Raw genomic sequence first — 13,055 nt, forward strand, 5'->3', positions numbered from 1 at the left:
CAGTTGAAGTCTTGCACCATCGTTTACTGTAACCTCCCAAATGTCATATGAACACTCCCCCAGTATTCTCAGTTGTATTCTTCCACACCCTTTTCTTGCCACATCTAGTATCACTAATATGTCATATGGACACTCACCCTCAGTCACACACCCTGTCATCCATCCTTTCACACGGTCACTCTTACACCAAAACCACAACTCACGCCTACGAGCCTCACAGTCTGGTTTTGTCCCCATAACCACAGAAAGGTTTGTGCGAAAAAAGCAGCAATGATACGGAGACCTTAGGAAAATGCAACACCAGATAGAAATCCACTGCAGGGGAAAACATCTCCACGCGAACACAACATCCATTATTATTAGAAAAGATAATGTCACTGTTTGATGTTTTACCATTTCATGTCCCATTATTGAACTGTAAAAGAATTTTTTTCTTGCCCTGCCGAATGATGAGTTTGTCATACCTCAGAAAGGCATAGTCCCCCCGCTCTCTGGCTTCTTTCATTTTAGGCAAAAGTTCCTTCCTTTTCTGTCTCACAGTCTCTGGATAGTCCTCATTTATGAAAATACTCGTCCCCTTCAATTTTCTTGCATTTCTTAGCACCGTGTCTCTGTCCTTTATTCTATGGAATCTCACAATGACTGGTCGTGGTCTGCCTTGAGTGCCATCGCTGGAGATGTTCACCTTTCCGGCACGCATTGCCTGTTCCACTCCAATTATCTTAGGGTCCAGGTTGAGTTTCTCTTCGATAATTTTCAGAACTTTTTCCTCTGAGACCAAGTTGTTTTCCTTTTCTGCCTCAGTAATGCCATCCATAATTAAGTTGGCTCTCCTTGCCTGACTGTCCAGGGAGTCAGATTTTGCATCCAGTATCAACATGGATTCTGCCAGTCGCTCAATATCTGATTCTTGTGATTTGCAGATTGATTGAGTTCCTTTACATGTAGTTTTCAATTCATCCACCTCCTTTTGCGTGAATTGCAGACTTGTTCTTAGGTCTTGCAGATCTTTAAGTAGTTCACCAATTATTTTACTGGATGTATCCATAATAGTGCAGACAAATGCTTTGAAATTGCTTTCTTGCTGCTGTAAAAGTTCTTTGTAAAAAGCTTTTTGTTGTTCAAGGAGTTCTTGCACTTGTGCCATTGATACACTTTGATCACTGTCTTTTTCCACTTTATCTTTGTTCCCCTTCCCACTAGCCATTTTGTCCTAGGTCTGGGCCCAACAAACTGTGGTTCAGGAACAGTCCCAAACTTTTACAAGATCTTTCAAGTTTGCACTTACAAGATTTAAGATCTTCTGCCAGATGGCTCATGTAAAATGTTGTTGTATAAAAGGAAGGGATTTCAGAGATGTTTGTAGATTTGCTTTACCCAGTTCAGCAGCAGTTCAGCAGTTTTACAGTTACATGTTCACATACTTTCGTTTCCACTTCAGCAACGTCGTCTTCCACTGATTTGTCATCAGAATCTTCTTAATGATTAAACAAAATCAGGAATGCAGGCCCTTTCCACCACAGGTCACTCTGACTCAGGCTCACCACAGTCTGGCCACAAGTAGGTAGATCAGAAGGATTTTCCTTTTCCTTACAGTGAGATCAGGAGGCTGGTTCTGTAAGGGTCTGGATTTCTGTCACCCTGTTGGCAACAAACTGCTTCCACTTGTGCATAGAGCCCCGGATCCAGTGTAGCACAATCATTGAATTCGTCCACATGAGAAGTTGATGAGTTTCCATTTTCAGAAGATTTATCAGGATTCTTCCAAGCCTTGCTCCTATTAATGTTCCCATCAGCTCCAGACGTTGCAGTGACAATTCAGATAACAATCTTTAAAGGCGCAGTGTTAATTTTGGCAGCTATTTTTGATTTAGTCTTAGTCTTTAGACAAAAAAAGTTTTAGTCACATTTAGTCATTTTAATTGTTCTTAGTTTTAGTCTAGTTTTTGTCGACGAAAACTCAGAACATTTTTGTCTAGTTTTAGTCGACGAAAACTAGACTAAAATGTAATTAGTTTTAGTCACATTTAATAGCCATATTTAACTCCTTTTCTTCACTTCTCAGGCCCAGGGACCCCCTGTGGTGTGTCTACAACTGCATAATAGTCTAGCTTGCAGTACTTGGTTGTCCATTAGATGTCCCTCCAAGGACAGGTCTATAGCAGGGGTCGGCAAACTTTTTGACTCACGGGCCACAATGGGTTGTAAAATGTGACGGAGGAGCCGGGCCAAGAACAAATGGTTGAAGTGTTTGTGTGATCTAATATAAATGACATGTGAAAATCATTACATGAAAGGATTTGGATCTTAACAAATAGCAAAGCATTTATTTGCAATGAGTTTATTACGTTAGACGTGTTTGGAGAAGCCAGTAACGGACCGTCTCATCCAGCCGAGGAAACGCTGCCTGCCGTCGCTAGAGAACAGAGCAGAAAGGTCTGTGTGGATCTCTACTGGCCGACAGTCTGTTAAACGGCTCTTCATGTTTCTGTGAAGCACCGTGGCTTCAGCCTGCTAACAGTCAGCTAAACCGAGACAGCTGAGCTAAACTAAGGAAGCCACATTTAACATTTTTCGTCATAGTTTTCATCGACGAAATTAACACTGTAACGGTGCCACTCTGGACTTTGAGGCAACCAAGTTAACAGCCATCTTTCCGTCCCTTTTCTCCCACTGCAGGTAAGCCACGGCACGGTACGCCTTGTCACTGGCATTACAGAACACATGGAGTCTTGATGTCTTTCCTCCCTGCTCATCCTTGTTCCCATACGAGCCTGGTATAGAGATCTGGTGAATCAGGGGTAGTTCAGAGCGGCAACTGTTCCCAGCTCAGCCCTCTCTCCCACATTCTTGGAGCAGGCATTTTACACGTATGGTAAAGGGTATCAGGAAGCCGAGGGGGTCAAAGATGCTGGCAGAGTGTTGCAGAACGCTTCTCTTTGTGGTGTTCTTTGTCAACTTCTGTAGCAGGGGTCTAAAGTCAAACACAAAATCATCAGTCTTTGTTCTCCATACTAAGCCTTGTACCTTCAGCACTGTCCCGTGGGCCTCTGGCTCTTCGGTGGGGCCAATGAGTGTCTCTTTCCTCCTTTCTTTCAGTGCTGCAATTCGTCATCCACATAGGTCCATGCCAGCAGCAGCCATGATGTCCTTTGCTCCGGTCGTCACAGACACAGCCTCTTCCACATCACGGACACTGGCTACAAAATCATCCACATACAGTGATTCTTTGATAAGCTGTGCCGTGTGCTGTTCTCCATACTGCTGCAGATGTTTCCTCACTGTAGCTTCCAACAGGATGGGACTAGGGGACACTCCAAGCACCACCCTGGTCATTCTCAGCACACACAACTTCTCCCCTGTGTCTTCCTGTGGTGGGGCAGTGAGCCACAGGAATCTCACTGCATCTCGGTCTTTCTCAGAAAGAGAGATCGGCAGAAACGCCTTCTTGATATCTGCCATAAATGCAATTTCATGTAGTCTAAATCTGATTAATATGCCGAGCATGTCAGGATTGAGTTTCGGACCTGTCAGCAGACAGTTGTTCAGGGAGGGGCAGCCAGCTTCGTGTGACGATACATCAAACACCACTCTCATCGTTGTTGTCAGTTTGTCTTCTACTTAGTCTGTGACTTCAGCATACTGAGGCTACATTGAATCCAATTATTTTCCATCTTAGCCATTATTCTCTTAATTTAATTTTATCGTACCATTTACAGTCCTGCTGACTATGGGTAATAAGAACAAATTATATTTCACATTCTTCCCAAAAATAGAAATCAGATACGTGTTTACTTTGTTGAGGAATCAGGAAACATTTATTGCCAAAATATGTCAGACATACAAGGAATTTGACTTGGTGGTTGGTGCGTGACAGTAGACATTATGACAATAGACGACAAGACGGCAGTGCACGAGTAATAAAATAAAATAAAATGCTAAGGCTATGGGTTAGTAGAATAAGGCTATGGGTTAGTTTAAAATAAAACAATAAAGTTAAAAATATTAAAAAAGAAAAAAAGAAAGTGCACTAGCGAACAGGAAGTGACAAAAGTGACGAGTAAAAAGTGACAAGTGAAAGTGACGTGTGCAGAATGAAAGAAAGTGACCGGTGGAATGTCAGAGTCAGTCAGTGGGGGACTGGGCTCTGTTGATGAGCCCAACTGCCGATGGGAAGAAACTGTTTGTGTGGCGGGAGGTCTTACTCCTGATGGACCTCAGTCTCCTGCCAGATGGAAGGGGCACAGTTTTTGTCTCGGGTGAGAGGGGTCGGCTGTGATCTTTTTGGCTCGTTTCAGGGTCCTAGAAGCGAACAAGTCCTGCAGGGACGGCCGATTGCAGCCGATCACCCTCTCTGCAGAGCGGATGTCACGCTGCAGCCTGCCCTTGTCCTTGGCTGTGGCTGCAGCGTACCAGACGGTGATGGAGGAGCAGAGAATGGACTCGATGATGGCCTTGTAAAAGCACACCATCATCGTCTTTGGCAGGTTCAATTTCTTCAGCTGCCTCAGGAAGAACATCCTCTGCTGAGCCCTCTTGGTGATAGAGCTGATGTTCAGCTCCCACTTGAGTTCCTGGGTGATGGAGCCCATGTGTTACATGTCCCCATGTTTTGTTCGGCCCCTTTAACTGTGTAGGAAACGGAAGGAATCCCCAATAGTGACGGGGAAGTCACACAGGGTGATGGGGGAAGGTGGGGCTCTGTTCCTCCGGAAATCCACAACCATCCCCACTGTCTTTAGAGCGTTGAGCTCCAGGTTGTTCTGGCTGCACCACGACACCAGATCATCAGACTCTCACCTGTAGGCGGACCCATCCCCACCAGAGATCAGACCAATGAGGGTGGTGTCATCCGCAAACTTCAGGAGCCTGGCGGACTGGTGACTGTAGGTGCAGCTGTTGGTGTACAGGGAGAAGAGCAGAGGGGAGAGAACGCAGCCTTGGGGTGGAACCGGTGCTGATGGTCGGTGCTGAAGTCATTGAGTCCTGTGATCCTGGGCTTCTTGGGAACAGGGATGATGGTGGAGGCCTTGAAGCAGGCTGGAACGTGGCATGTCTCCAAGGATGTGTTGAAGATGTCAGTGAACACCGAAGACAGCTGGTCAGCACAATGCTTCAGGGTGTGAGGGGAGACGGAGTCCGGGCCGGCTGCCTTACGGGGGTATTGTCTTTTAAAGAGCCGGTTAACGTCTCTCTCCAGTACAGAGAGGGTCGTTGCTGGTGGGGGAGGGGAAGGTGATACAGAGGCGTTAGCCCTTGATGGGGGGAGGGGTGGGAGACTGGGGGAGGTTTGTGGAGCTGTGGGGGGTGGGATCAGGACATTGTCAATGTAATCTGCAGTAGAGCTCGTCTGCCAGTCATTCATGGAGTGGGTGGTTTTTGGCTTGTAGTTTGTAAGGTGTTTGAGGCCTCTCCAAACCGAAGCAGAGTCACTTGCTGAGAACTGTTGTTGGAGTTTCTCAGAGTACAGTCGTTTAGCATCTCCCACCGCCTTGCTAAACGTATATTTTGACTCTGTGTACAGAGTCTTCCTCCACCTTTTGTCTTGCCAGAGAGCTCCGTGTCACGGTCCGCTCTGATCAGCTGGAAGCCCGCCAGCTGGAAGCCCGCCAGCTGGAGCGCGGACTCCTGTATCGATCCGCAGAGACACGTCTCTGTGAAGCACAAAACGGAGGATGTAGAAAAGTCACTGTCTGTTTGTTGCACAGTGAGTGCACGTTGAAGAGAAAGATGCCTGGCAGCGGTGTGCGAGAACCACGCTTGCGGCATCGAACTAACGAGCCCGTTTTCCTCTCCTACGGCGTCTCACCACGTGATGAAAGGTGAGCGCACCTTTGACTAGAATGTCCAGTAATTCCACAGAAGATAGAAGAAAAATTGGAAGTTGTGCCCTCCACCTTGCTTATAAACCTCACCACGTGTTTCTCCACTGCAGACAAAGGAAAAACACAAACACATAGGGGTCCCCCGTGGCCTGATGCCAGGGGCTGATAACAGGAGCCCTGCAGCTCTCCAAATCCCAGCTGACCATAAAAACAGGACGTCCAAAAGAACACTGAGAGCTCCCATTTGCCAGGGTTAGTGAAATTGATTTATGGACCTCAACTTTAGAAAAAAAGATTGCACCAAGGAATCGATGTCTTTCTTCTGCTTTCCCGTTAGTAATAGATCGAGACACCACAACGTTGTTTTCTTTTCTTTCCCTCCAACTCCCAAGTTTCAGTCTTAATCTCGCTGGATGGACTCAAGACTCTCGCTTCCACGCGCCGCCTCTGTGCCGAACGAGAAGTTCCCCATTGCCCAAATCGCCTTTGCCCAGAGTTTTTCCTACACGGAGCAACTTTCCTCCGTTAGCTGGAAGCTGATGACCAACGCCCATCAAACAGTAAGAGACAGGTTTCCTGGGCAGACTAATTTAGCGTGTTTATATAAACTTGATGTTTATTTGATTGGTTCAGTCATAACGTGGTACGATATAGTCCGGATCAACGAATCCGCTACCTTTGATTTAATCATGAATGTGTACCTGCAAATGTCGTAATATTTCCTGTTGATCTGATACTGTGATACGTTTGCTGCAAGGGATTGAAAGCGCCAACCGTTTGCCTGTGGTTTTATTTCGTATCGCGAGCCACATCGTTGGTGTCCGTAACTGCACACATATCGGTCCGACCATACGGATTCACATTGCGGATGTACGTTCCGCTGGTCGCGGGGTCAGAAACTCCTCGTAGTTAAGCCTAAGTATTTCCCCCCCTTTTTCTAAGCCGTAGCCTATAGCAACAGATAGCCTTGCCATAGTAGTTGTAACTTTGTCTTCCTCGGTGGTTTGATCTAACGGTCTCACTTCCGACCCGCTGTTCTCGCTCGCCCCCTAGTGTGACAATCGGCACTCCGCTTATTGTTGCGCGGAACCCCACCGTCATTCCTTCCCAGCACCCCCCTCGTCTCTCCCCCTCTCTCTCGCACCCCCTTTTGTGCTCACACACACACACACACACACACACACACACACACACACACACACACACACACACACACACACACACACACACACACACTCAGTGTGTTTACATGATGGTATAATTCGAATCTTTCGGGGCAAGTGCTATTATCCCAATATACATGGCAGTGAATAAATGGAATCATTGGCCGAAAGCATGTCATATCCGATATGATAGGTGGCGCTGTTTTCATTACAACTAGTTGTGATACAGCCATTTCAGCTTGACCTCTTCACCACTACCAACAACAACCAACAACAACAACAACATCAGCATTACGAGAAAGATGGCGAACGGAGAGCAAGATGAAGCTAGATCCCTCTACTATTTTTGCATGATGTTAATAGGAATATAGCGAATGCGATTGCCGCTATTGGCTGATTTGATAATGGAGAGAAGACGCTGTCGCCGAAGGTACATGGAGAATTTAATTCTGACCAACAATATATTGTTGAACTCTGCCATTGTACCGCAAAGGTCTCGAAGAGCACTCTGGATGAAGAGCAGAAACAAAGTCTTCTGGGAGAGAGATGATTTGACTTTCGCATGACTCGAGGATCTTTCCACTAGTGATGTTCGATACCACAGATTTCCTTTCCGATCCGATACTGAGTAAAATTCAGGCTGGTATCGGTGATACCGATCCAATACCGATACTTTGTGGATGGTAGATCTAAAAAAAGTTCACTGTAAGAGTCAGATGGGAAGGACAGCATGAGAAGGCCTTCACTGACCTAAAGAAGGCAATGTGCAGTCCGTCTGTCTCTCGTCCAGCCAAACACCATCCCATCTTTTGAAGGCCTCCTCCCTGCTCCACTCATTTTGTCCCTCTACAGACCCCTATTCACAGGCCTCCGCGTCTCTATTTGTCTCAGGAATACACATAAGAACAAACAGGTTTTAGACACTTCAACATCATCATCGTATTTAGTACTTTCATTTTCTTTTCTCTTTTCCGCAGCACTGCAGACACTAGCAGGAATAATGTACTGGTATTTGTTGCTTATCAGTCTCTCGGTCCGGTCTGGTGGGAGCTGGCCTGTATCTGGATGATGAAGTTCTTGCTCAGGGCTCTGTGGGACCAGGGCTGTGGCTTGTGATGGGGACTGAGGAGGTGGAGGACGATGTGATTGGTGGATGAAGGCCGGAGAGCTAGAAGAAAAATAGGCAGAGGAGGCTTTGTCTCCCGCATATCACATCTTAAAATGAAAAACCAAATCAGGAGAATTATTCACAAATCATAACATCTCTTGTTATTTACTTTTCACCGTCTCGTCTTACTCCCTCCTTGCATACCTGCGCCTCTCAACAGAAAAACATTTCCTCAGCAACTTTCCATCAACCATATTGGTCTTCCCATTCCCTTAAATGCATAACATTTCCATTATCAACTTTCAGAATTTTCCCACTTCACTTTCAAAACCCATCCGTTTAAACCTTTTTCCAAGACTGCTTTTGGTTAATTAAAACCTGCTTACGTTTTTACGGCTAACAGGACCTCCCGATTCCTAATTGTTTCAGTACCGCCAAGTGAGAAAAGTGGGCTTTTAGAGGGGATTAAAACTTTTAAATCACCAAACAGATGTTGTTACTCTTCTCCAACTTAAGCGGATCCTGGCCTCACAAAACCAAACTAATCCTGTAACGGACTAGGGCAGAGGACTTTAAAAAGAGTCAGTTTCAATTCCAAACCTTGAGACGAAAAAGAGTTCTTGAGATCCGGCTGGATAGACTAATTATGTTAGATAATATACAAGTAACTAGTTATGTTATTTTTATCACTCCTCCTTTTCACCCTGTCTTCTTCTCTTCCTCTTTATTCTACTAGCTTCCCCTTTTTACATGGCCACGGCACCACAGAAAAAAATAAAATAAAATAAATAAAAAGACAGACCAGAATTATACAAAAACAAAAATAATTTAACACACTTTATCTGGTCCTCTAGTATAAGTGTATCAGTAGAGATATGTTTGTGTATTTGGAACGGGTGTCTGATGCATGTGTGTGCATGGGGCAGTTATTATTAATCACACAATTCATTTCAAATTCACATATTTATCCATTATTCTGTATTACATATATTGACACCGTTGTCAATGGACTACACACAGCACCCGTAGCGACCAGGATATTTGTTAATGTATCACTTTAAACTTGGTTCAATATTCAAATCCGCAGTTTTTTAATCACCAACACGTCAACCTGAGAAGGGCGTATTACAACGTGTGATCACGTTGTAATACGCCGGAGAGCGTGAGAAGGGGGCGTTGCCTTTACCACTACCCTCCGGTGAAAGTGACTCGGTCTCAAATCCTGTCGTTTCAGCAGATGACGTACCAGGAAAAGATGTGATTTTAGGCAATGTGATCAGGCACATACCTAAAAAAAGTAAAAAACATGCAATATATATTTTGGATGCTTTCAAAGAGAAACAGAAAAGAGAGGAGGAGGAAAGGAGAGAGGAGGGGAGAATGAGAGGGGGAAAGCATATCTGCGTCATGTGACAAACTGACCAACTGACAAACTGTAGCGTGTGTGCTGGTATCCACGGTAACGGAGCACCTGCTCAAAGGACAGAGACAGGACAGCGAGTTACACAGAATCCACACCTCAGTGTGTCATCTAGCGCAAAACAATAACAGCTATCTAAAAAATAGGTGTGGTGAGGAAGAGATAGAGAGGGAGATGGGAGAAGAATTAGATAGACAGACTGACTGAGTGAGTGATTAACAGTGAGTAGAGGTCCGGGTGGAGGGGTGGGGGGGTGGGGGGGGCGATTGTCTTTATCATGTTAGTCTGTTGACAGAAAGCATAGCTGCGTCATGTGACTCCACTAATGAGGTCATAGGAGCAGATGTGAGTCACAGACAGAGATACTGCAGCGTGTGTGTGCGAGTAACCACGGCAACGGCGCACCTGGGCTCATTAACGAGCTGCTGCAAAGGGCAGAGACAGGATAGCGAGTTACACAGAATCCACACCTCAAACAAGTGTCCACCAGCGCAAAACTATAACAGCTATCTAAAAAATACGTTTTTACGAGACCCAAGACTCTACCGAACGCATGGATGTGTTTTTTATGTCTGTCCGGTAAAAAATACACCTTCTGTCGCAGTTTACAAAATGTGTACCTTCTGGATTTTTTGAGAAATATATCGGCAGATTTGTATTGGAGCCTATGGGGCTTTTGGCAGAGGTTGTGTCACTCTAACACTCCATAAACCAAAACTAAAGAAGTCTGGGATTCCATGAACACATTAATCCAATCGGCACAACCATGCCATCATTAATCCAAAGAAATGCAGCCTCAAAAGAGTATACTTTGGCTGCAAGGACAGAAGTTCCATATTTTTTTAACCAGATTCTGACGCTGAAGAATCTGAAAGTTGAAGAAGTTTAAGAGGATTTGAAAAACGATCTCTATTGGAAAATTATGTTAAAATATTAATGATTATTGATTTATATAAATTCAAGCTTAAGAGGTAGAAAGCTGAAAAGTCATAGCCCCCCTCTCCTGAAAGAGCTGAATAATTTAATATTTGAATGGTTTTAATAGCTGAAAGTGTGAAGGAGTTGAAAGGTGCAGCGGAAGAAATAGAATAATAATAATAAAAACTAGAAAAGGCATTTCCTGCTGAAAATGCGTTGGAATGCAAAAAGCTGAAAGCTGAAATGAATATTTAAATATAGCTGAAAATACAGAAAGTTGAAGGGAATTTGAATACATCTGAAATTACAGATATTAGAAAAGCTGAAATTAATTTGAAATTGCTGAAAATACAGAAATGGGAGAAGCTGAAAGGAATTTCAATAGATTTGCTGAAAAAGCAGAAATGAAAACAGCTGAAATAAATTTGAAATATTGCAAAAAAGAATAAAGAAATGAATATTAAAACATTGCTGTTAATAGAGGCATAAGAAAAGCTGAAATTATTTTAAAGAATTGCTGAAAATACAGGAAGTGGGGAAGCTGAATTCCAATAGATTTTCTAAAAAATACAGAAGTTGCAGGAGCTTAATTGAATTTAAAAAAGTAGAGAAATAACAAAAGCTGAGATGAATAAAAAGAGGTTTAAAATTGGTTGTAGTAATATTAGTAGTAGTATTAGTTAAAGTTGTAATTTTGGTTTTAGTAGTACTAGCAGTAGCAGTCGGTTTATTATCAATAGCAGTAGAAACAGCTGGAATACTGATACTATTAGCCATAGTAGTATTTGTAATAACATCAGTAGTAGTTGTAGTATTAATAGCAGTAGAAATACTAGTAGTATGGTAGTAGAAGTATCAGTTGTAGTACTAGAAGTACGAGTAATATTCATAGTGGGGGACAGAATGTTTGTTATTCAAACTAAGACGTTTTTAATTAATAGGCCTCATCACAAACATTACAGTAAAAATTCCCTCCATGGGGCTTTTATTTTGAAATTATTGGATTGGGTGGGGGGGGTGTAGATAGAGGGAGGGTGAGAGGGTGAGGAAGGGAGGGGTGGTGAGGAAGAGATAGAGGGAGAGAGAGAGAGGAGGAGAAATAGACAGACATACTGACTGAGTGAGTGATTAACAGTGAGTAGAGGTCAGGGTGGAGGGGGGAGGGGGGGCCAGTGTCTTCATCATATTGGTCTGTTGACAGAAAGCATAGCTGCGTCATGTGACTCCACTAATCAGGTCATAGGAGCAGCTGTGAGTCACAGACAGAGATCCTGCAGCGTGTGAGCGAGTAACCACGACAACGGCGCACCTGTGCTCATTAACGAGCTGCTGCAAAAGGCAGAGACATGGCAGCAAGTTACACAGAATCCACACCTCAAACAAATGACATTCAGCGCAAAACTATAACAGCTATCTAAAAAATACGGCGTTTTTATGAGACCCAAGACTCTACCGAACGTGTGGATGTGTGTTTTATGTCTGTCCGGTAATAAATACGGCTCCTATGGCCGTTGACAAAACGTGTACCTTGTGGATTTTTGTGAGAAATATGTCGGCAGATTTGTATTGGAGCCTATGGGGCTTTTGGCAGAGGTTGTGTCACTCTAACACTCCTTAAGCAAAAACTAAAGAACTCTGGGATTCCATGAACGCATTAATCCAATCAGCACAACCATGCCCTCATTAATCTGAAGAAATTAAGCCTCTAGAGTTTATACTTTGGCTGCAAGGACAGAAGTTCCATATTTTTTAAACCAGATTCTGGTGCTGCCTTACACTCTAGCCCTCGAGGTCTCCACTCTAGCAGACGCAATACACACTCATGTAAAAGTCAGAAACGGAGCGAAGAACTAGTGAAACATAATCAGTGATTATGAAAAAAGTACAATAGATATCAAGAAGCAGTTTTTTTCATAAAATAGTTGAGACCTGTGTCAACATTTGAAAGTTTAAATGGTGTCTGTAGCTGAAAGATTGGGGAAGCTGAAAAGTCTGAAAGTTGAAGAAGTTTAAGGAGGATTTGAAAACAATTTCCATTGGAAAACCATGTTAAAATATTTATGATTATTGATTTATATAAATTCAAGCATAAGTGGTAGAAAGCTTAGAAGTCATAGCCTTAAAGCCAGAAAGGAGCTGAACATTTTAATATTTGAACGGTTTAAATAGCTGAAAACATGAAGGAGTTGAAAGGTCGCGCGGAAGAAATAGAATAATAACTAGAAAAAGCATTTCCTGCTGAAAATGCGTTGGAATGCAAAAAGCTGAAAGCTGCACTGAATATTTAAAAATAGCTGAAAATACAGAAAGTTGAAGGGAATTTGAATACATTTGCTGAATATTTAAAAATAGCTGAAAATACAGAAAGTTGAAGGGAATTTGAGTACATTTGCTGAATATTTAAAAATAGCTGAAAATACAGAAAGTTGTAGGGAATTTGAATACATTTGCTGAAATAAAAGATATTAGAAAAGCTGAAATTAATTTGAAATAGCTGAAAATACAGAAATGGGAGAAGCTGAAAGGAATTTCAATAGATTTGCTGAAAAAGCAGAAATGAAAACAGCTGAAATAAATGTGAAATATTGCAAAACAGAAGTTGCAGGAGCTTAAATGAATTT

General features: G+C 43.3%; 1 protein-coding gene across 1 annotated transcript; it reads right to left on the bottom strand.

Moving 5' to 3' along the window:
- Positions 1-3,790: 3,790 nt before the first annotated feature.
- LOC144390931 (uncharacterized) lies at positions 3,791-9,057 on the bottom strand. The gene is made up of 2 exons (XM_078097430.1): positions 7,739-9,057; positions 3,791-5,654 (listed from the first exon to the last, which is right to left on the bottom strand). Exon 2 carries the CDS (start codon positions 4,590-4,592, stop codon positions 4,218-4,220), a length of 375 nt encoding a protein of 124 aa, XP_077953556.1. The 5' UTR covers positions 4,593-5,654; positions 7,739-9,057; the 3' UTR covers positions 3,791-4,217.
- Between the last annotated feature and the right edge of the window lie 3,998 nt (positions 9,058-13,055).

This window comes from Gasterosteus aculeatus, chromosome Y (assembly GCF_964276395.1).
Source record: "Gasterosteus aculeatus chromosome Y, fGasAcu3.hap1.1, whole genome shotgun sequence".
Lineage (NCBI taxonomy): Eukaryota > Metazoa > Chordata > Actinopteri > Perciformes > Gasterosteidae > Gasterosteus > Gasterosteus aculeatus.